The 22,633-nt window shown below is 40.7% G+C and overlaps 1 protein-coding gene across 1 annotated transcript in view; it reads left to right on the top strand.

The window, feature by feature from the left end:
• The window catches only part of ODAD2 (outer dynein arm docking complex subunit 2), a 161,933-nt gene that overhangs the window by 14,211 nt on the left and 125,089 nt on the right, over nucleotides 1–22,633 (top strand). The window contains exons 8-11 of the mRNA XM_083407204.1: nucleotides 1,944–2,158; nucleotides 3,644–3,745; nucleotides 6,402–6,546; nucleotides 22,076–22,222. Coding sequence (XP_083263330.1) covers nucleotides 1,944–2,158; nucleotides 3,644–3,745; nucleotides 6,402–6,546; nucleotides 22,076–22,222 — 609 coding nt within the window. The remainder of the gene's footprint in view (nucleotides 1–1,943; nucleotides 2,159–3,643; nucleotides 3,746–6,401; nucleotides 6,547–22,075; nucleotides 22,223–22,633) is intronic.

The raw sequence follows: 22,633 nt of genomic DNA, 5'->3' as shown, positions 1-22,633 counted from the left end.
TGTGTCTCACATCACATTTTACTTAGTCCTCAGTCACTGCATTTTACAGAGTTCTCACTACCTCGTTTGTGAAGATGCCGCCACTTCCCATCTTTCTTGCTGTGCCGAAGTTAAACTAGGAAGCCTTCAGTTAAACTTAGTTTCCCGTTACATTCAAGCTGGGAGAATATCATCACCAAGTTTGGAACAAGCCAGGTTCCTAAACCAACTTCAAAATATGGTTTAAAATTCTGGCTTTCCCCCCTGAACTTGGTTTCTGATGTGATGGGAGATTATTGCTAATTGAAGACATCCTAGGATAAGTGAAGCATGCTGAGAAGTGAGGAGGGAAAGGGCTGTGAGCACAAGACTTGTTTATATACATTAAATATATTATTAATGCTTATTGTGGGTACTTTTTTAAAAAAGTAGTTTAATGCTACTTGCAAACAGTCTTGGGAAGATTTGTGTCCTGAAAGGCGTGCTGTGAAAAGGCTGCTGTTGCTGATTGTTGTGGTTTATTGTGATCTTTTTACTTATTAAGCCAATGTATGATCATCCAAGTGCAACTATTGTGCAGGCCAGGCACAGGCAAACTCGGCCCTCCAGATGTTTTGGGACTACAACTCCCATCATCCCTGACAACCGGTCCTGTTAGCTAGGAATGATGGGAGTTGTAGCCCCAAAACATGTGGAGGGCCAAGTTTGCCTATGCCTGGTGTAAGCGGTGATCTTCCAGATGTTGAACTACATCAAACCTGACCATTGGCCATGCTACCTGAGGCTGATGGGGGCTGACCAACATCAGGAAGGCCAAACACTTCCCAAATCTAGTATAGGCTACAGAGGGGGGTGTTGTAATCAAATACGGTGTAAAGTGCCTCCCCTATATGGAGACTCGTAACTTGCTAGGTCCAGTTGTGTTTTTAGTACAAGTGTATTAGGAATAATAATACCTCGGAAGTCGAACAGAATCCGTTCCGGAAGTCCATTCAACTTTTGAAACGTTTGGAGACCAAGGTGCGGCTTCCGATTGGTTCATGACTGGAAACAATAGCAGAAGCCACGCCAGATGTTCAGCATCCCAAAAAACGTTCGAAAACCAGAACAGTCATTTCCGGTTTTCTATTGTCGGGAGCTGAGGTGCAACTGTAATAATATCATCATCGATAAACCGCCTTTCATCGATAGACCCTACAGCATAGATCACAAAATATGCAATATAAAACATGTGCGAGCTTTCTTTACTAGAGGTTTTCCACTTTCTTTACATTTTTCAATGTTTATTGCGATGGCAATTCAATATAGATTGTTTCATAGTTAATGTCCTTAAGAATTTAATTTCTTTTAAACCTTTCAGTAACGTTTCTTCCGAGTTGCATTTGGTAAATTTCCCATGCCTCCTAGGCTTGTTCACTAGGAGGAAAAATTGTCAGTGTTCTCAAGGACCTTGCAAGGCAGTTCTCTGACACCAGCTGCATTAGGCTACTGCTCCAGCTGAATCCTCTGCTGTTTTTGTTTTGCTTTGTTTCAAGTGTATTGTTTTGAATGTATCCCTTATATTTTCCTCACGTGAGCCACTTTGCATTGTAAAACTGGATATTAATCTACGTAGATCCTTAATAACTTGTGATATTTGTATCACAAGCTTATTTAGTAAGTCAATATTAGATCCATTTTGGGATGTTGCCATTTTGAGATTTTGCCAATCATAATCTTTTCTTTTTAAAAATGTTAAATTTTTAATTTTTAATCTTGTGTTGATTAATAGGGAGGTTGTATTTTTTTCCCCCTTTTGTAAACCGGGAGGAATGCTGGAATTTTTCATATGCCAACAGAAAAAAAACCCCTATAAAACCAATCTTCCTAGATTTCCTTTAGCTTGCAAATTTTTCAGCATGTTTTATTCATGTGGAAATGTGATGTTCTCCCCCCTCCCCTCAAATATTTTCATCTCTTATTAGAAGTATACTTTTTTTGATGAACCAAAGTATGAAAAACATTATCAACATATGGAAGCGGTTGAGGCAGATGATTATGGCCAAGCCCAAAAGTTTTACGACTATGCAGAAAAGAATGTATATGAGAAGCCTAAGAGTCCTCATGTAAAAACCAAGCCTACTGAGAGCAAGAAATTAGAACCATCTCTTAAGTGGAAGAGCATGCCTGGCTCCCGAGAGTATGTAATTCTTTTGACAGATATTGCCAATTAAAATTAATGGTTTAAAAGAAACAATTAGCACTATGTGGTTTTAACCCTCCCCCCAAAAGTTCAAGTATTATTTTTAAAAGATCTGGGCAACACCCATATATATAAGGAGATAAATATATATTAAGGAAATATTTTAGTATTTTAAGGAAATACTACCGGTACTCCCCAGTAATGCAGTATCTGTGGTCCTTTTCTCAGAATTTTCTTGTTCTGCTTCCAAATGATTCAGTACAATCAGCTTGCTTCTGTGGTCAGTAGTACTGGCACAGGGAGACTTCTCTCACTTGCCCAGCTAGAAGAAAAATGCTGTACGTAGTATTAAATAGTCTTACATTTTTGTTTTGCTTTTATTTTTTAAAAAACATGTTTTATTCCCGGAGGTTTACTGTGATTGCCCATGTGTGTGATTTTCAACCCTGCTGTGATAGTGTGTGTGTACACACACACACACACACACACACACAAATGGCCCAGCTACCAAGGCCAAACCAAGTCATGGTCAGAACAGAACGTCTTAGGCTCATTGCTGGATGCTGTTATTGTCCGTATCTGCAGGTTCCCAATAGTTCAGTAGGTTTGTGGACTGCACTCTCTCCTTGATGTCCAAATCTTTATTTAAGTTCTTGCCCCACCCTCACACTGCATTTGTATTAATGGGGGGGGCGGGCTTTAAAGAATTTTGAGGTTTTAAAAACTAATTGGTTTTTCTAATTGGGCAATGTTTTGTATTTTTCTTAACAAGTGTAATACAAGAGCAGGTCATTGGTTAAAAAATTTCCAAGAGAAGACAACACCATATTTTTTGCTCTATAAGACTCACTATTTCCCTTCTAAAAAGTAAGGGGAAATGTGTGTGCGTCTTATGGAGCGAATGCAGGCTGCGCAGCTATCACAGAAGCCAGAACAGCAAGAGGGATTGCTGGTTTCACTGCGCAGCGATCCCTCTTGCTGTTCTGGCTTCTGAGATTCAGAATTTTTTTTTCTTGTTTTCCTCCTCCAAAAACTAGGTGCGTCTTGTGGTCTGGTGTGTCTTATAGAACGAAAAATATGGTATATATGGCCTGCATTGTTGTGAAAACTGCTGGAAAAAAAGAAGAAAAAGTGCAACTGAGTGTTTTCATGCTAAATAGCATGACCATGGGCCAATAAAGAATTAAGTGTGATCAGGTCCATTGAAATCATTAGACTCAGTGCACATTTAAATGTGCATTAAATTGTGGGCAACATTTTAAAATTCAGCAGCCCTTCTTGCTAATTTGTAAAGACATCCTGAGTCAGGGAGTATTATATCCTTAAAAACAGGTTATCTTTTGGCCTTTTTGGTGGCATTAAGCAATTTAAATCTATCTGATTGATCAAATAAATTTTTTAGATATAAATGTACACACACATTTATGGTGTATTCACAATAAAGTTGAATGTCATATTAACAAACAAAAATTAAATATTTAGGGGCAAAGCAAAGAAAGAAACCAAGGATGAAAAGGAAATGAAACTGACCCCTCCTGAAGGCAAGAAAAGAACTGGAGCAACATCCCCCGGTTCTGGTAAAGGGTATGTAATCTCTATGTATAATAATAATAATAATAATAATTTATTATTTATACCCCGCCCATCTGGCTGGGCTTCCCCAGCCACTTTGGGCGGCTTCCAAAAAAATACTAAAACACTGCAATACACCAAACATTAAAAGCTTCCCTAAGCAGGGCTGCCTTCAGATGTCTTCTAAACGTCTGGTAGTTGTTTTTCTCTTTGATATCTGGTGGGAGGGCGTTCCACAGGGAGGGCACCACTACCGAGAAGGCCCTCTGCCTGGTTCCCTGTAACTTGGCTTCTCGCAGTGAGGGAACTGCCAGAAGGCCCTCAGTGCTGGACCTCAGTGTCCAGGTAGAACAATGGGGGTGGAGACGCTCCTTCAGATATACTGGACCAAGGCCGTTTAGGGCTTTAAAGGTCAGCACCAACACTTTGAATCGTGCTCGGAAACATAATAATAATAATAATAATAATAATAATAATAATAATAATAATAGTAATAATAATAATTCATTATTTATACCCCGCCCATCTGGCTGTGTTTCCCCAGCCACTCTGGGTGGTTCTCAATCGAATGTTACATGCCTCTTCCTTGAATGGAAAAAAAACCCCCAGTAAGCTAACTATGTGATATCAGCACCTTAAATTAGCAAAAAATCTAATCAAATAGTCTAAACTAGACTGTGCTATCATCAACTGAGACTCTTTGGTTGTTTTTGAAATGGAAAGTTCTTTGGTTATTCCCACTCCTGTGCATGACCGAAGAGGGAACTCCCAAGCTGAAAATATAAACCTGTTGGTTCTGGCAGGATTGTCTCATCCTTGCATCTGCTACCATTTTTCCAATCATGGTCAGAGAGGAGATGATTGCTTGGCTTACTGTACCAGTAACTTGGCTCTTAACAGACAGTTCCTTAGCTCACATTTCTTAACCAGGGTACAGGGACAGATTGATTTTTTAAAAAGCCTTTGCTCTTGGAATTGAAGTATCCCTTCCAGGCGAGTTTTTGTTTTTATTTTTTTTGTAATCTCTTCCCCGTGTCTCTATTTTATTTAATGTTGTGGGGCTGATCTGGTATCAAAATCTGAAAAGCAAATGAATGCCTCCCTTCCAAGAGTTGTCATAGTCAGTCACATTCTTTCTCTGATTTCAGAGAGTTCATCAACATGAACTAATAATATGGGTCGTAACAAATAATTTTGATGTTAAATAAATAGATATCCCCTACCCTGTGTGGGACACAACAGTGGATTGTGTAAACGTAACATAATGAAGTTAGTTATTGAAACTAGCCAACTTGATTATAAAACAGCTATAACATAATATTAGTGGAGCAGATGGGTTGTGGGGTGGGGAAGAGTGCTTAACATTTTGTTTCCCAGGAAAGATTCTGCCCACCTCGGTGTTCTGTTCTAAATGCACACAAATAAACGATACTGTGTCCATGTATTCCCCCCCTCTATGTAAGAGAAAAGCTGCTTGGGTAGGGAAAGTTGACTGGGGAAAAATGGCACGTGGGAACCTCCCAATGCTGCAATAAAGTAAAATCAAAAATTGTGAGGAGACACTCCATGTGTCCCCAACCTACATCTAGTTTGTCCTTCAGAGCATGAGCTCAGATGCTAAGCCAGTCTGTCTTGGCTTCAGCTTGGTATACGGAGTATACCTTACTGGACTGTTGTTAAGTGTTGCAGAGATGATGCATGTTTAAATGTTTTGGTTATGCGATACTAAAGTTAAAAGACGCCTGCTCCTTGGGAGAAAGGCGATGGCAAACCTATACAGCATCTTAAAAAGCAGAGACATCACCTTACCAACAAAGGTCCGCATAGTTAAAGCCATGGTTTTCCCAGTAGTGATGTATGGAAGTGAGAGCTGGACCATCAAGAAGGCTGATCGCCGAAGAATTGATGCTTTTGAATTATGGTGCTGGAGGAGACTCTTGAGAGTCCCATGGACTGCAAGAAGATCAAACCTATCCATTCTGAAGGAAATCAGCCCTGAGTGCTCACTGGAAGGACAGATTGTGAAGCTGAGGCTCCAATACTTTGGCCACCTCATGAGAAGAGAAGACTCCCTGGAAAAGACCCTGATGCTGGGAAAGATGGAGGGCACAAGGAGAAGGGGACGACAGAGGACGAGATGGTTGGACAGTGTTCTCGAAGCCACAAACATGAGTGTGACCAAACTGCAGGAGGCAATGGAAGACAGGAGTGCCTGGTGTGCTCTGGTCCATGGGGTCACGAAGAGTCGGACACGACTAAACGACTAAACAACAACAAAGTCCTCAGAATGAAATGTGTGTGGCGGTGTGTGTTACTGGTTAGCTTTTGTTTTGATTAGGTATTTCGTGTTTTATTAGCTTGTATTTTTTATGTCGTGAACCGCTCTGAAATTTATGGATGGAGGCAGTATACAAATTTAATAAATCATAATAATAACAAGTGTTCCAACACCTACACTAGTTTTACGATCATAATAAACAGTGCCTGCATGACTACATGAAAGGTTGCTAATATGCATTATATGCAGATTACCATTTCAGTGTGGCATGCATAAGGGCTCTCTGGAAACCACATTAGGATGAAGTTGCACACCAAAACTGTCTGATAGATTTCATCTTTCTGTCCATAATATCTAATGTAAGTGGTTTTATTTATTTTTTTTGTTTAGTAAGCTTCCAGCAAAGTCTGAAGATGTTAGTGAAAGTTCCTCAGAGAGTGAAGAGGAAGATGAACAACCTGAACGCCACCAGGAGATTAACACTGATTTGCCATCGGAATATTGGCAAATTCAAAAATTAGTGAAATATATAAAGGTAAACAAACTTTAACTTTTATTTAGAACGCTGCGAATAATAAAATTGTGTTTGTGTTCTAACTGAATACGAAACTTCATTCCAGTTTGTTTCTTTTCTCCCATGTTGCTATTCAAATTGCACCATTTTTCTCTTTTGGAAGCTTTAACTTATTTATTTTTTAGGAGTACCTGCAATTCCATTTTTACTCCAAACAAATGCCTATGATCGCAGCATCAGTCATGCTCCACTGGTATGCATGTTGAATCTGAGTGGAATAGCAAGGCTGTTTCAGTCCAGCAGACTGAGGATTGTGTCCACAGTTTGCTAATCCAGAGAGAGAGAAAATTCATTGACCACTGATACCAGTGGGATCAGCAACAAATTTCTAGTCAGAATGCCAGCTAGCCAGCCATGCCGTTTCCCAGGATACTCAATTACCCTCTCACCTCCCAGTTTTCTGACCTCTGCCCAGCTGTTTGTTAGCATTCCAGTGTTCACTGAGCATGCTCAGTGTTTATTGGGCTGTTTGGGGTTTCCCTCACTAAGTATTTGGAGTTCTGGAAAACTTGAATTTTTTCCCAGGTCTGCTGGTAACATCTCTGTTGTGCACGGATGGTGCTGTTTTGTCTACATAAGTATCTACATTTGGAGAAGGCGTGATAAATAGGACTGTATGCAGCTTTGTATAAGATTCACTCAGATTGAAGCTCTTTATCCTCACGAGTTTGTTTTCTTACATGACAGTTATACAAACTTGAGGTTCAGGTTTCTGATTTGCTGCAACGGGCAAAAAAAAGACTGTCATGTGGAGCTGTATTTATTTTTGCCTCTGAAAATGAAAGAAAATGCAGAGATACAGGAGCAGACATGCAATCTTTGTACAAGCAAGGATCTAAACAAGAGCAAAACAACAACAGCATAAATCTCTTTTCTGTAAAAGTAAACCAGTGACCCACAGTATCAGTTTTGTAGCTATAATGAAAAACAAAACTATTTATTGTGCTTTGTTTTAAAATGGAAGACCCTCAATTTCTTTCCACTTTCCTATGTTATCTATGACATACATATGAAAACGCCATGTAAGAATTTCTATTAAATTTAAAGAGCATGGCCTTTTATCTCCCATTTCTTGTCTGGAAGACTAGGAAGAACAGCAGACTTGGTCTATACAGATAAAGCATATATAATTAATTCCAGAACACTTCTGCTTGACTATGACAGAAGTATGAAGAAACATAAACTAGCATTAGATGATTATTGCAAATTTGTGTTCTTAAACTATCAAGCAACACACAGGAGTTCTATTATTGTGCCATACACACACTTGCTAGTTGCAGGAAACATGATACAAGCAAGCCATGAGGAGTTCATAGGCTCATGATGTGAGGATGATGGGAGACCAAGGGTTCTCCAGAGGCCTCTAGGACACCGCCCAGGGGGATATCATTATGCTTCCACTTGCTTGAAAGGTAGAAAAGTGCCATCACTCTCTGAGGCTTCTGAGTTGCCTCTTGTCTTCAGTGACAGTTCATTTCATTCCGCCCTTTCTTGAAGAAGAGCTTTTAATCACTTGGTCAGTTCTGGTCTTATTTTACTGTGTTTTTATGTGACGTTCCAGGGTTGTTGTTGTTGTTGTTGTTGTTGTGTGTCTTTTACTCAATAGTTTTCATTGCCATTTGTAGTTCAGAATATGTTGTTGTGTTAATTCCAATCCTTCCACCTCAGACTCCTTGTCTGCTTTCTTCCCTGCGGCGTTTAAACACCTGCTCCCTCTGGAATTAATTCTTCTTTGCTAATTGATTTCATAATTGATTAGTTATTTCTTCCAGCGATGCTTACTCTAATTAACTGCTGTGATGGATTACTCTACACTTCTGTTTGATTTCCCCTCTCGCTATTGCGTGTGTGTTAAAAAACAACAACCATGCATACACCTGTTGGCAGGCAGATGTATTCATTTTTAGCTGATCTTTCCTCTAATTTCTATTTCATTTGGTGAACATACCTTGAGCATGGCCATTCATAAGGCTCATGGCATGAGGGTGATGAGAGACAATGGGATTTCCAAAACCCTGGCACACCAGATGAATCTCTGCCTGCCTAAAATTACATATTGGGTTCCACTACCCCCTTCCCTGTTTCCTGGCCACTGCCATTGCTGACAAATGGGACACCTGAGCCAGGGCCTTGAACTGAGTGTTGAGAAATCTCATAGAATCAATGAATCATCGAATTGTAGAGTTGGAAGGGACCTTGAAGATCATCTTGTCCAAACCTCTGTATGCAGCTGTCCCATATGGGAATCGAACCCTCACCCTTGGTGTTATCAGTGCCACGCTCTAACCAACTGAGCTACCCAGGCTGGTCCAATCTGTTCTTTTAGGCAAGAGGTACAAAATTAGTTAGTCATTCCAATTAGACCTATCTCTTTGTTCCTCCAGCTCCCCCGCCCGATCTTCTAACGTACCTTGCATGTACTACTGTATTTTTTGCTCCATAAGATGCACCTGACCATAAGACGCACCTAGTTTTTAGAGGAGGAAAGGGGAAAAGCCCCTGTTTTTTGAGGATCAGCTCAAAGTTGTTGAGCTTACTTTGCAAAGGGGAAAAAAACTTGTTTTTATGGGGTTCAACTCACAGTTCTGCAGCTTCTTTAGGAAAGGAAAGGGAGCTGTTTCTACAGTTTCCAGACAGATAATCTAATCAGCCAGTCACATGTTGCTGGGGAAACAAACAGCCTCCGTCTGCAGAACATTCAACAATGGAGGCCTGGGCAAGGGGGTGAGGCTGGAAAGGGAGCCAGCGATCGACCACACATTCGCTCCATAAGACGCACAGACATTCCCCCTTACTTTTTAGGAGGGAAAAAAGTGTGTCTTATGGAGCGAAAAATACGGTACTTTTCATGTATAGTTTGGCACAGGCTGTGTTTCATAGGCAACACTATCAATTCCATAAATAATAGAACATTTGTATTTAATGTCTTCATTACTAAAGGCTGGGGGAAGACAATAGTCAACAGTCGAGCCAATTCACGATATACATATAAATAAAGACTATCAACAGTTCCAAATCAATTTTCAGTTACAAAAAAAGTCTTCAAACCTTGTGACAAATTAATGTTCTGCAGATGACAGAGGGGGAAATAGCTGCTAAAAGACCATTGTAGATTGCAAAAGAGAAGGGTGAATGATAAACAGTGACTCGCAGGCTCCCTACATGAAAGGGAAGTGTGGTGACAGTCCTGTTGCGTTGTCCTTTGCTGTGCTCCTAATTAGGCCATATATCCATCATAGTAGCTTTCCAAAATAAATGTTTATTTGCCTCTTGTTATCTGCTTGGATTTAGATGCTCATAATCATAGAGTGGAAAGTTGAATTGCTTAAGATTGGCTTAGGGAAAAAATCGAGAGACTGCTTTCCTCTAGACCCTTCCATAAATGTCAAAAGTTATACAAGCCTTTTAATTTGTTTCATTCTTTTTTGCTGGATGGATTGTTTTAAGCACTGTATGATGTTGCTGGATCAAATTAGCTGCACAGATAGCAGCTGGAAAATGAGTTATGAACTAGTTATACTCGATTTTTTTCCCTTCACGATCCATTAAGTGTAGATGGTAATGTAATTGCTCATGCAAATAGCACTCGAAAGGAAAGAAGGGAACTCTACAAGAAGAAGAAAAGGCCGAAAGGGGAGGAAGGAAAGAAAAGATAATGCTGGCTCTTCAAAACTCTGTTGGTTGATAAAGGAAAATTTATGACTGTAGTAGTCACAAAAGTTAAAGATTGAAGCATATAGAGTCAACCTTTTGTCAGGAAAAACCCCAGATAATTAAATAATGTAATCAATTGAATGCCTAAAGAAGGGCATTCATAAATGTAGAGATTCAAAATTACTTTGCTTTTTAAGTACTGTGTTGTATACTTTCTCAGTTCTACTCTTCCACATTACTATATTCTAGCAGAGTTTGGAAACAAGCATTCACTGCAGTTTAAGTGGTTGAGGACCACCACTGGATTCCTGTAGGACACAGTGTAATTCATGTTATGTACATAAGCTAACAGTGTGTCACCACTCCTGCTGATGCCTGTTTCTGCTATGATAAAGAAAAAGAGCCATGGTGCTTAGCGCCATAAGAGCTTGTTGCCGAGGGACACCTGCAGTTGTTTTACCTGATCTAATGTCTCATGTGATAGACCACTTGTGTTTGACTTGGAAACCCAAAATATTCTGCCACCTGGATTGTATCACAAATTATATTGGCCTGAAATGATGGACTCTAAGAGTCTTGGCCTGGAGTGACAACAGTGCTGCTCTAGTCCACCTTGTGGTCTTTTCTAGGGGATTCACAATATCTCTGCCAATGCAGAGATCTTTAGAGAAGGAAGTTCTTCCAACAATGGATCCTGATCTAACATTGATTGCCTCTCAATAAACAATAGGACTGGTTCAACTGGAATTGCTTTGCATCAAAAGAAACCAGGAGCCACTTACCTCGGGAGACATGTAGGCAGATAGGAACGCAACAGTATGCAAGAAGAAAGCACTGCCCTAAACATGACATCAATGGAAATTGGAGATAAGGATGAGTTGTATAACACAAAAGCTTAAAGTAATGGCATAGCAAGTTAGGTGGGTCCCCATTCAAAGGATTACGACAATGCAGAGTACAAGTTACATATTAAATTCTGAGAATGAAGGTAGGAATGCAGTCACAGCCAACAATCCTTCACATCTTTTCATTTGACAACAATCCCGAGATATTTGGCATTCAAATAAAGCAGTGAGATAGTTCAGATGTAAAGGCCAAGCACTTCAATTTAACACAGTGGGTTTTGCAAACCATGGTTTGGAAGTGGCTGCCAAACCAGGATGTGAAACCACCATTTGAAGCTGGTTTGCCTTCCACACTTGGAGTAAACAGTGATTTGATGTTAAATTTGAACAACAAACAGAAGCATGGTTTGGGATGTTGCTCTAGCCTTGGGAGGTCCCAGTTTTGGAAAGCATCGGGATTCTCAGGAAAGATGAAGTAGGAACAAAATGTCTGCATCCCTAGAGCACAAAGCATGATAGAGCCAGTGTGGTGTAGTGGTTAAGAGCGGTAGTCACATAATCTGGGGAACCGGGTTCGCGTCTCCGCTCCTCCACATGCAGCTGCTGGGTGACCTTGGGCCAGTCACACTTCTTTGAAGTCTCTCAGCCCCACTCACCTCACAGAGTGTTTGTTGTGGGGGAGGAAGGGAAAGGAGACTGTTAGCCGCTTTGAGACTCCTGAAGGGGAGTGAAAGGCGGGATATCAAATCCAAACTCTTCTTCTTCTTCTTCTTCAAGTTTGACGTCTAAACTATGGTTAGCTCCAGCTAATTACTGGTGCTTGGACCAAAACTCAGGTATATCTGGCAAATAAAAAGGATCCAAAACTATGTTGACTGTCCCATCTAATTGAGGAGTTATTGACAGTCCATAATCTGCCCATTATGGAGCAGCCAAGCTGGACATCCTCAAAAAGGCTAATTACGTATGCCCTGTGCATAATTAGTTTACAGTTCAACAATTTAATTAAATGTCAAATCCTTTGATGTGACTCGTGTGTAAGCTGTGCAAGCTGCTCTCTCTAGGGGATTTCTCAACAATAGATACCCTTATAGCTTGTGCCACAATTGGCATCCATTCCTTGCACCACCTCTTAAAACCACAAGGGCTTTTAAGCAGAGCAGCTAAATAGAAATGTCATTTCGAGAGGCTATATGGATATGCTACTGGATTCATGGTTCGGGGGGGGGGGGAATGGGGAGGACTTATTATGGGCTTCCTGGAATTACCTGGTCAGCCATTATGTGAAACATTATGTTGGATTAGACTGATTTTTGGACCAATCCAACAAGGCTCAAGGTACTCAGATGTTCTACGTTCAGAGGCTGAAATGGGTGTCCATCTGGCAACTGAAAATTCAGAGTTTTTGCAGGGTGGGACGTCGTGGGTAGAATTGTCTTTAAATTGTTTTCTTTTCTTATTCTTTATATCACTTTTTTAAAAAAGAAAACAAAATTCTTTAAACTGATCAAAACTAGGTAATATTCCACATGCTATCATATGGCATGCGGGCCCATGTACTGCATGTTTGAATCAGATGCCACAATCTGAGAGATGTAATTTTTCAGACTTGCCCTGAGATCTCAGTAGTCTTCTTCAGTGAGTTTAAGACGTATGCTTGCTGAGCCAGTGAATTGTTTATTCCCTGAAAGCATTGTTCCCCTTGTAGTTAAATACTCTGTTCATATGGTTTAGTTTTCCCTTGGAAAATCCATTGGCTCCATTGCAACTAAATTGCCCAACTTTTTATTCAGGCTCAGCTGCTTGTTGTTTCCTTGACAGCCTGAAGAAGCAATGGTTCTTCCCAGATTAGTCTTGTTAAATTTCTTTCGCAGACACTGTTGCAGGCCCAGCCATGACCCCACACCCACTTGTGGCAGCTGCAACTCTTGCCAGATGCTGAGAGCAGTTCGTCCTCAGCTTCCTCCCCTATTATCAGCCCCACTTTGAGAAGTGTGCAGTACTTTCTCTGGCATTTGACATCAGACAGAAGCACCAGTTTCCGAAGTGATGTCCTTGCCATGTGTCCTCTGATTGGTCTATGGGAGCGTCGTAGAAGCTTGGTGATGAAACAGGAGTGAAAGTTGATCAGCATCTGTTGCTTTATCTCTGAGTAATTTGTATTAGGCCAGCAGAATTTTCACCTCCCATTGGTTTAATGATAGTGACAACAACAACAATCACAGTTTTTCTCTCTCCTAAATTAGGCTGCAGATATCAAGAAAGCTTGGGTTCCAAGCTTAGTGTGTGCTCAGAGTTCCTTGTTGCACCTTTCTGAGCCACTATTTTGTACCTGGCTCCACTTGGTGGACCTCAGGGTTTAAGTGAAAAACAGAGTAGACTCGCACAAACCTTAAGAGTCCTTACCTTTAGTTTAAAAGGCTTTTGTGCACTGCAGCACCAGCAGTGACACCAAATGCCCATGTGAGCTGGCAAAAAAAAAGCACACAAAAAAGTACACTCTCATAACCTGCAAGTGTCCCAGAAAAACTGGGACATCTCATTTCCCCCCCGCGAGAGCATGGTTGCCGTTTTGGTCGCTGTGATCTTGTGCAATTTTGCACCAAGGTCTCGCCCTAAAAAGCAATGCCCCGAAGCATATGTTTTTGTGTGCCATTAGACCATGGCCCTGAAAAAAGTGGCTCTGTGATCTCGTGTGGGTCACGTGACTCATGCAGGAGCACGGACGGGAGATGTGCATCCTGGTTTTGGGACTCAATGTGTTGGAGGGTATGCATTCTTTCAAAAAGTGCACTTAACAATATTGCTGTAAAACACTGAGCCAGTCTCGGCACCCACCCCTTTTCCCAATGCCCTGATTCTCATTGCTGAAGGGAAAGCACATCATTTAATTTTTCTCCAAATTTGTTTCCTATACATGTTGACTGCATAAACCAGCTTATGGAGAGGTTTTAGATGCATGTGTGCAAGCTTCGGTGGTGGTGGTTCATCTCCTGCTGTGTGTCTGCGAGTTGAGGTTGGAGCAGTGATGCCTTGTACCTCCTGCTCCTCTATTCCCAGTTTCCACCCACAGAAGGGACTTTTTAATCACTTAGGTGCCATCAGGTTGCCGTTAAAATGCGCAGTGTGCAATTTAGGCCTCAGAAAGATGAATTTCATATATCAGTGTTGCTATTTCTTACAGGTGCGAAATCCAGTATGTGTTTGCTAGCCGCTGGTGCTTACGTCACATAATGGTCAAGTTCCTCACCATATCAGAACAAAATGAACAACGAAGTGTCCCAATTTATTGCTGTTTGCGGAGCGTTTAGGAGGAACTCGCCACACTCTAGAGCAGCCTTCTGTAGCCTTCCAGACGTTTTGGACTACGCATCGCACGTTGATTGGGAGTGATGAGAGTTGTAGTGCAAAATGTCTGGAAGGCAGCAGTTTGGGCGAGACTGCGCTACAGTCTTCCCTGGGAACCAGTGATATGAATGACAGGCCCAGTGCCTCTGCCAGTCTGCTTCATCTTTCCCATTTCTGCCCTTCTCCTTTTGCCAAGTGCAAATCTTGGCTACCAGCAGCGAGAGACAAGCCACAGTCCAGATTATGTTTAGTCTCCCTCAATGTACGTTCTGTACGCTTTGCAAGATGAAGAGGTCAGGGAGTCATGTAGCTGAGAGGTATAAGCAATGGCCCAGTACCACCCTTTGATTCCAATATGGAAAGAATGGTTCTTTCTGTGTCTTGTGATTATTATTTTTTATTCTGTTTTGTTAGCAGAAAACCTGGTAATAGTTTTAATCTGAATTTTACTGCATGCACTCCCTTGTTATTGAGACATACCAGGCCCGACGGTGTCAGTCCTTAATTAGCTCTTAAACAATAGTCATTTTCCACGCACTACAGACATGTAATGTGAACATTATGGAATCTGTGATTTTTATCATGGTTATGATTTTCCACTGGCCCTGGTTATTTTAATCTGTATGTTTTATTCACTGCCAGGCTGTAGCCCAAGAACTCCAGAGGATTCAGGAAATGGGGCAAGGAATTATTCCATAACTCAGTTATACTTGTCCATAACTCATCTCTAACAAGTTGCAGCTTGACCTGTGTTCTGCAAAATAGAATGAAAAGTTGGAGCAGAAAAACGAACATTTAGAAACACGCTTGTGTTTTTCTTTGAAACAAAAAACAAAAACCCTGTGCTAAGATCATACTGGGATACTTAACACCTTCATTCCAACAAGCAGTGCAACCACATAATACCTTAAGTTTTCATTTCATTTTGTATTGTTTCTCTCTCTCTCATGTGTGTGTGTATGTGTGTGTATGTATGTGTGTTCCAGTTCATAGAAACAATAAAGAAGCAAAACCTACAACCCAATGACCTACTTGTGAGCTTCGATGTTGTATCTCTCTTCACACAAGTGCCCATTAATGAAGCCTTGACAGCCATTCAAAACAAATACAATCCCCCCGAATACATCTTGGACCTGACCAACCACTGCCTAACCAACACGTACTTCATCCACAATGGACAAAGATACAAACAGATAGAAGGAGCACCTATGGGATCACCCCTCTCACCGGTCATCGCTAACCTGTACATGGAACACTTTGAAACCAATGCTTTAGACAAGTCAGAACACAAACCCAAACTTTGGCTCAGATATGTTGACGACACCTTTGTAATTTGGCCACACGGGAAGGAAAAACTGGATAGCTTCCTCACACATCTCAACAGCCTACACCCCAAAATACAATTCACTATGGAAATAGAAGCCAACAACCAACTTCCCTTCCTTGACGTCCTAATCTACAAAAAACCTGATGGCTCCCTAGGACACACTATCTACCGGAAAAAAACACACACCAACCGCTACTTACATGCACAATCACACCACCACCCTGCACAAATAAACTCCGTAGCCAAGACTCTCATCTCCAGAACCAAACGCCTGGCTGACGAAGACCACTTGACAACTGAGTTACAGAATCTCTCAAATGTGTTAATTGCCAATGGATACCAGCAAAACAGGGTTACGAAGCTAATCCAAAAAGAAACACCCCCCAAAAACCAAGACACAGAAGAAAACAATGGCATAGCCCTCCTTCCTTATATCAAGGGCACTACAGATAAAATTAGCAAAATCCTCCATAAACACAATATCAAAACAGCCTTTTGCACCAACCAAAAAATAGCCAATATCCTCAGAAACCCCAAGGATAAAATTCAGTTGGAAAACCAAGGGGTCTATGAAATACCCTGCAAAGTCTGCCCAGCCACGTACATTGGACAAACAAACAGACGAATAAATGCACGGATCGCAGAACACAAGAATGCCGTCAAAAAAGAAGAAAAAACTTCCTCTCTTTTCCAACACATGAAAGAAACAGGACACGAAATTAATTTTGCAGATTCCAAATTGCTCTTTAACATGGAACATCACCACAAGAGAATAATCATGGAAGCCATCGAGATAGAGAAACACCCTCACAACATGAACAAGCGTGACGACACATCCCGCTTGCCAGACATCTGGAAATTAGCCCTCCCCACAAAATCTGACACCAGATCCAGAGGCACACAGAACGCCATCACCAATCAACCACACCAGACCCAAACCCAGACCCTCTCCACAGATAAATTACAGACACCATCCAGTAGCCAAACCAGGGTGGCACCTCCGGATGCTGCACCCCCCTGCAATCCCTACACAGATCTGGCTGGCACAGGCCACAAAACCACAGCTCGCCCCTATACACGAAGCCAAGCCAGAGCACAACCAAGTGCAGTACAGCCATCTTCTCAGAAAAACTCTTCACAAAGTTCAAGAGTTCAAGACACGAAGGCTTTAGCAACTAATCCACACCTAATGACCCACCTAAGTGGGATTCAGGAAATCACTCAAGAAATCACTCAAGATATCCCTCAAGTAATTAAGGAACAAAAGAAGAAAAGGCACACTAGCCTGGGAACCTCCTCTCTGCCCAGAACATTGGAGGCTATACACCACACCTCCTCAACAGTATTTATAGGAACTCAAACACTGAGATCCTGCTCTGTTCCAGTAACAAGAAGCCGAAAGCACCAGCCTGAAGATGACGAGTGAGACCTCGTCGAAACGTCGCCTAGACACCCCAACTTTTACACGGGAAGACACCCGAAGACACCAAAACCTGCATTCCTGTACCCGTGAAAATCTACGAAAGCATATATATATATATATATATATATATAAGCTTTTTTAGTTCTTTTTATGGTATTTTTGTAAATCACCTTCAGCCAATAAAAGGATATTTCTAAATAAATAGTAGTATTAGTAATACACCTGCTTAAGTAAAAGTTGTGCATAAACTAAATATCGTTTCAAATTAAAAAGCTGAACTTTGCATCACAGTTTCATTTAATTAGCAATATACTTTGCTGTGATGCAGTAAGCTTAGCCCTCATGGAACCTGAGATGTAATCAGAGCATAGCCTTTTAAGAGTCAAACTTCCCAGCTCCTTCATTAGTTGATTAAGATAATGGCTGCTAAATCTATATTGCTTGATTCACCTCTCCCCCCCCCAAAAAACCCCAAGAACCTGACAATACTGCTCTAGATCGCTCACATTTAAAGTCTTGTAAGCCTAGCTTTTAAAATTGTGCTTACAAACGTTAACACGTTTTAAAGCTTGTTCAATAACAACAGTGCTTTGGAAGATATAATATTAATGGGTGCATATAGAGGAACATCTCTTTTTTCCCCTCTTGCATTTTCAAAAGGGGGCAGGTATAGTCAAGCAGATATGACAGCAGTTTGTAATATATTCCCGTATCCATCCATGTGTGCCGGAGTCCTTTTTATAATCTCTCTGTCAAAAGGTCTCCTTTGGTTGACAACAGAGCTCCTTTTGTCCCACAGAGTAGTCGAAATAGGAATATATGCAGGGAAATGAGACATTGGCTTCTCTTTTGGATGTGATCTGTGTAGAAGAGAATGCTCAGAATCGAATTCTACAAGAGCCATATGGACTCCAAGGAGCCTGTGGAGTTTGTGAACCAGACCCATTGTGCTAACCAAGTGAGAAATTTCTATAAGGAGTAACAGAGACATCTTTCCATTATTTCCCCTTACTTTGGCTTACTCACAAGAAAAGTCATTAGGCAGACAAAGTTTCATATTTGTAATTGTTTTGTATTAACTAATGTATGCGGTTTGGTATTCACCTCTCTACATTTTTTTGCATTGTGTAATACTGTAATTGTTATTGTTCCTTTAAACCCACTGAGTTAAACGGGCTATTTCTTATATTTTCAGAAGGATGGCTTTCTTTATTTACAGCTGTCATTTGCCTTGATGCTGAAATTCAGCTGCCGCCCAGAGATTGGTTAGAAAACGTTTTCTCTGTGAGCATGGTACACATTCTTTTTAGAATTCACATTATATTTTCATTTAAATTTGTGGATATTTATGCTGAACCATCCTATAAGAAGGGCTAGACTTTCTGAAATGAAATCTGCCTTTAATTTAAAGCTTTAAAAGTGAATGTTGCAATGCCAGTAGAATTTATTTTGCATCCAACATACTGTATCCGATTTCAATGGCTGTAACAACATGATGCAGCTTTTGTGGACACTTAATAGAAAACTAACCATTTCCATGTTTGTTAAGACTTGCCCTTGAAAGCAACCAGTGGCAACCAGTAGTAATGGTTATGCTATAGAACTAATGTGTCAGAGCATATGAAAAATATTTTATTGTGGTTTTGCTTTAAAAAATCTATATTAAACTGTGTAAGCAATCCTGAAAAGCAGAGAAAAAAAAGGATATTTTTTACTTGAGATTTATTGTGAGTGAATAGATACTTGCTTTAGCATTTTTGCAAAGAATGGAGTGACAGATCCGCCACCCAATCGAATGCCAGGGCAAAAAAGAGGGGGGAGGTATTTTGCTGCAACAGCTCCAGGCTACTTCTCCTGATTGCTCCTAGAATCAAATCTTTCTTGGGATTGTTGGGGCTCCAAAGTGCCCAATGTCACACTGAAACACCTCATTTCAGGGCTTTCTGCTGGCGGTACTCTCCCCCTGCAGAGGCCAGCTTAGAGATGTCTGCATGTTATTTTACCTGCCACTCCACCGTCAAGATGGGGTGGGATTAGAATTGCATCTGTTACGGAAATTACCGGAGGGGGGGCCACATCTTTAAAGTTAAATGTTACAGATATTATTCCTGAATGTATCCTTTCACCTTGACAGCTCAGGGAAGTTACCTAGCTTTAAAAATAATATAAAATCATCTCCTTTCCCAGTTTCCTCCATTCCAAAGCTATTTTCCCCTTGAAAAAGGACTCCAGAAAGTTCCCAGAGGTGACAATTGCTGGGCTCATTGTTAGCCAAAGGAAGCCAGATCTCATCACCTGACTTGCCTCGGGCTCCAGACATGTAAAGGAACTTCTATTATACTTTTGGGTAGTGGGTACTTAAGACATATTTGTCTATGCTAATCTTATACCTGAGATTTGCCCTGCCATGTCTGCTTATGCTAATCTTGTACCAAGGACTTGTCTGGACATGTTTGCCAAGGTTAACCCCTCCCCTTTTGTGACATGTCAGTGATGTAGCAATGATGCTGTACGAACTGTATTCTGCGATATGGTGGGAAAGTTTTAAAAGTCTTTGTCACCCCATCCTCGGGGTTCAAATTTGCTCTTTGAACCTATTGCGCAATAAACTTTGGTTTACAGCTATTTGCTCCGGTTGGCTGGACTCCTTCCTTTATTCCGCAAGGACCCGCGGGTCGGCCTGACGAGCTGGGAGACTGAGCAGCCTCACACCTAGATTTTCCATAACACATCCTTATTGAATCATCGTCATTCATCATCACTTTTAATTTGTATACAGTGGTACCTCGGGTTAAGTTCTTAATTCGTTCCGGAGGTACGTTCTAAACCTGAAACTGTTCTTAACCTGAAGCACCACTTTAGCTAATGGGGCCTCCTGCTGCCGCTGCGCTGCCAGAGCACGATTTCTGTTCTCATCCTGAAGCAAAGTTGTTAACCCAAGGTACTATTTCTGGCTTAGCGGAATCTGTAACCTGAAGCGTATGTAACCCGAGGTACCACTGTACTGTCTTTCTATCTTACAACACCCAAGGCGGTTTACAAGCCGAAGAAACAAAGAATGTACACCTTATAACAATCTAATGCAATGCAAAAATGTGATAATAAAACATAACTTTAAAATAAGCAACGTACATGAAATAAAGTAACATTCAACAATCATTAGAATAGTACAGAATAATATTAAGTATCAGCATATAAAAAATTAAACAGAAATCCACTTTTAACAATTACATTAAATAATTTCTAAACTACAATCAGTAAAACAACGGCAAGCCACAGTGCATAAAATAATACAATACAAATTGAGAAGCAGAGACTGGAGGGTGGAGCAAGGCAGGTGGAAGAAGGCTATTGAATGTCATTGTTGTATGTCAGCCACGATATAATAGATAAATATATACCCAGTGCTAGGAAGAGTATAGTTCAGATTTAGATATACCTTTGATTGAACAGACTTGGAAATATTTATACTTCACTGGTGCTGTCCAAATAAAGGAATAAAGAAATAAAATGACAATCTTTTTGGTGCCAGTCTCGCAGAACTTTTAATTTCAAATGTTCTAATGCTTTTAGATTGGACAAATTGGTTTCTTCTTACTGGTTTTAGGCTGGTCTTCATTTAATTTTATGTTGATTTGTTTTTATGGTAGCTTTTGGTAAAATGTTTTGATCTTTATGTTGCTTTAATGGGGATTGTTATATGGTTTTGTAGGATAGTGTATGTATGATACTGACTTTTGTAAACCACCCAGAGGGCTTTCTTCAGTGGGCGCTGTAGTAATAAAATAAATAATAAAAAGTAATCAGAAATAAATGAACAAATAGACTCTAACAAAAAGGATACAATATGGTTATTGTCCTGTTTCATTTTGTTTGTGTTTATTACTCTGTCCTCTTTCTAGCTATGCCTTTTCTGTGTCAGAATATTTCTTAGAATCATAGAGTCGGAAGGGACCCATGGGTCATCTAGTCCAGGCATAGGCAAACTCAGCCCTCCGGAAGTTTTGGGACTACAACTCCCATCATCCCTGACCACTTGTCCTGTTAGGTAGGGATAATGGGAGTTGTAGTGCCAAAATATCTGGAGGGCTGAGTTTGCCTATGTTTGATCTAGTCCAACCAGTGTTATAAACTGAGATATGAAAACTAGGAGCTAGATGGCACCTTAAACCTAGGTTGTTAGCACAACAATGGAATGTCTAGGTGTGCTTTTTTATAACAAGAAGACAAAGCTGAAAATGAATGAACATCAGCTAAAATATTACATTCATTTTTCACATGTCTAGTAGTCCTTCCCCTGCCCACCCCCCTAATATTCTTAAGAGGGTCTCTTAACCAGTCTTAAGAGAGTAGCTGGAAGTGGGGAGGCAGAAAAAGGTCCCCCTTTCCTTCCATTCTGCAGGTTTAATCTGAAATCTTAGGTGCACTACTGCACCCAGAGCTCAGAAAGTGTTTGCACTAATGACATTCCCTGTTGCAAAATGCACCTAGAATAATGGGAGTTTTGAACAGGGAGTCCAACCCCCGGCAGTCAGGAATCTCAACTATAGCATCCGTTACAGATGGCCATTGAACCTCTGCTTAAAAACCTCCAAGGAAGGAGAGTCCACCACCTTCCGAAGGAGTTCATTCCACCATCGAACAGCTCTTGCCATCAAAAAGTCCTTGCTCATGTTTAGTCGAAATCTCCTTTCTTGTAACTTGAATCCATTGGTTCGAGTCCTACTCTACAAGCTTGCACCATCTTCCATGTGACGGCCCTTGAGATAGATGAAGATGGCTATCATATTGTCTCTCAATCTCCTCTTTTCCAGGCTAAACGTATCCAACTCCCTCAACTGTATAGTACAAAGTTGTATTTAATTGTACATTTTAAATTTCTCTGTTTTGTAGGCTGGCAACCAGACAGCTACTGTAATTGCATTGTGTTCAATGAGAGATTTCAACTTGTCTCAAGAAACTTGTCAGTTGGCAATCAGAGATGTGGGCGGCCTTGAAGTGCTGATTAATTTGCTTGATACCGAAGAAATCAAATGTAAGGTGAGTTCAATTGTCAGATTGAATTGGGCTTTATATGGATTCTAGAAGCTGTCATCCAGCAATTGTATATTTACTTCCAGGACAGATACTTCCCAATTAGCACTGGGTCTCTTACTCCTTAATGCAACTACAGCTTAGTATTGTCTGTAATATAACACGAAAATAAAACGACTCTGAACTTCAGAGCCGTTCTCAGTCTCCCTCAAAATTCTGTCTAGCGTTTATGAAGTTGCTCTCCTTTCAGAATGAAAAGTAAGAAACTGGGATGTTAACCACAGTTAACCATAGCTTAGCTCAGCTGAAACTCAGAAAAAGATTGTGGAATGGTAGGTTTCTGTTGTGTAGACATCTTCCTTTCAGCAACACAAGACTGCTAAGGCACTTGTTTAGTGCGTGTTCATTCTGGTTTTG

Source organism: Podarcis tiliguerta (genome assembly GCF_965153285.1).
Source record: "Podarcis tiliguerta genome assembly, chromosome: 12".
Classification (NCBI taxonomy): Eukaryota; Metazoa; Chordata; class Lepidosauria; order Squamata; family Lacertidae; genus Podarcis; species Podarcis tiliguerta.
Note: the sequence above shows the minus strand (reverse complement) of the source record. Positions and strands in the feature narration are given on the sequence as shown.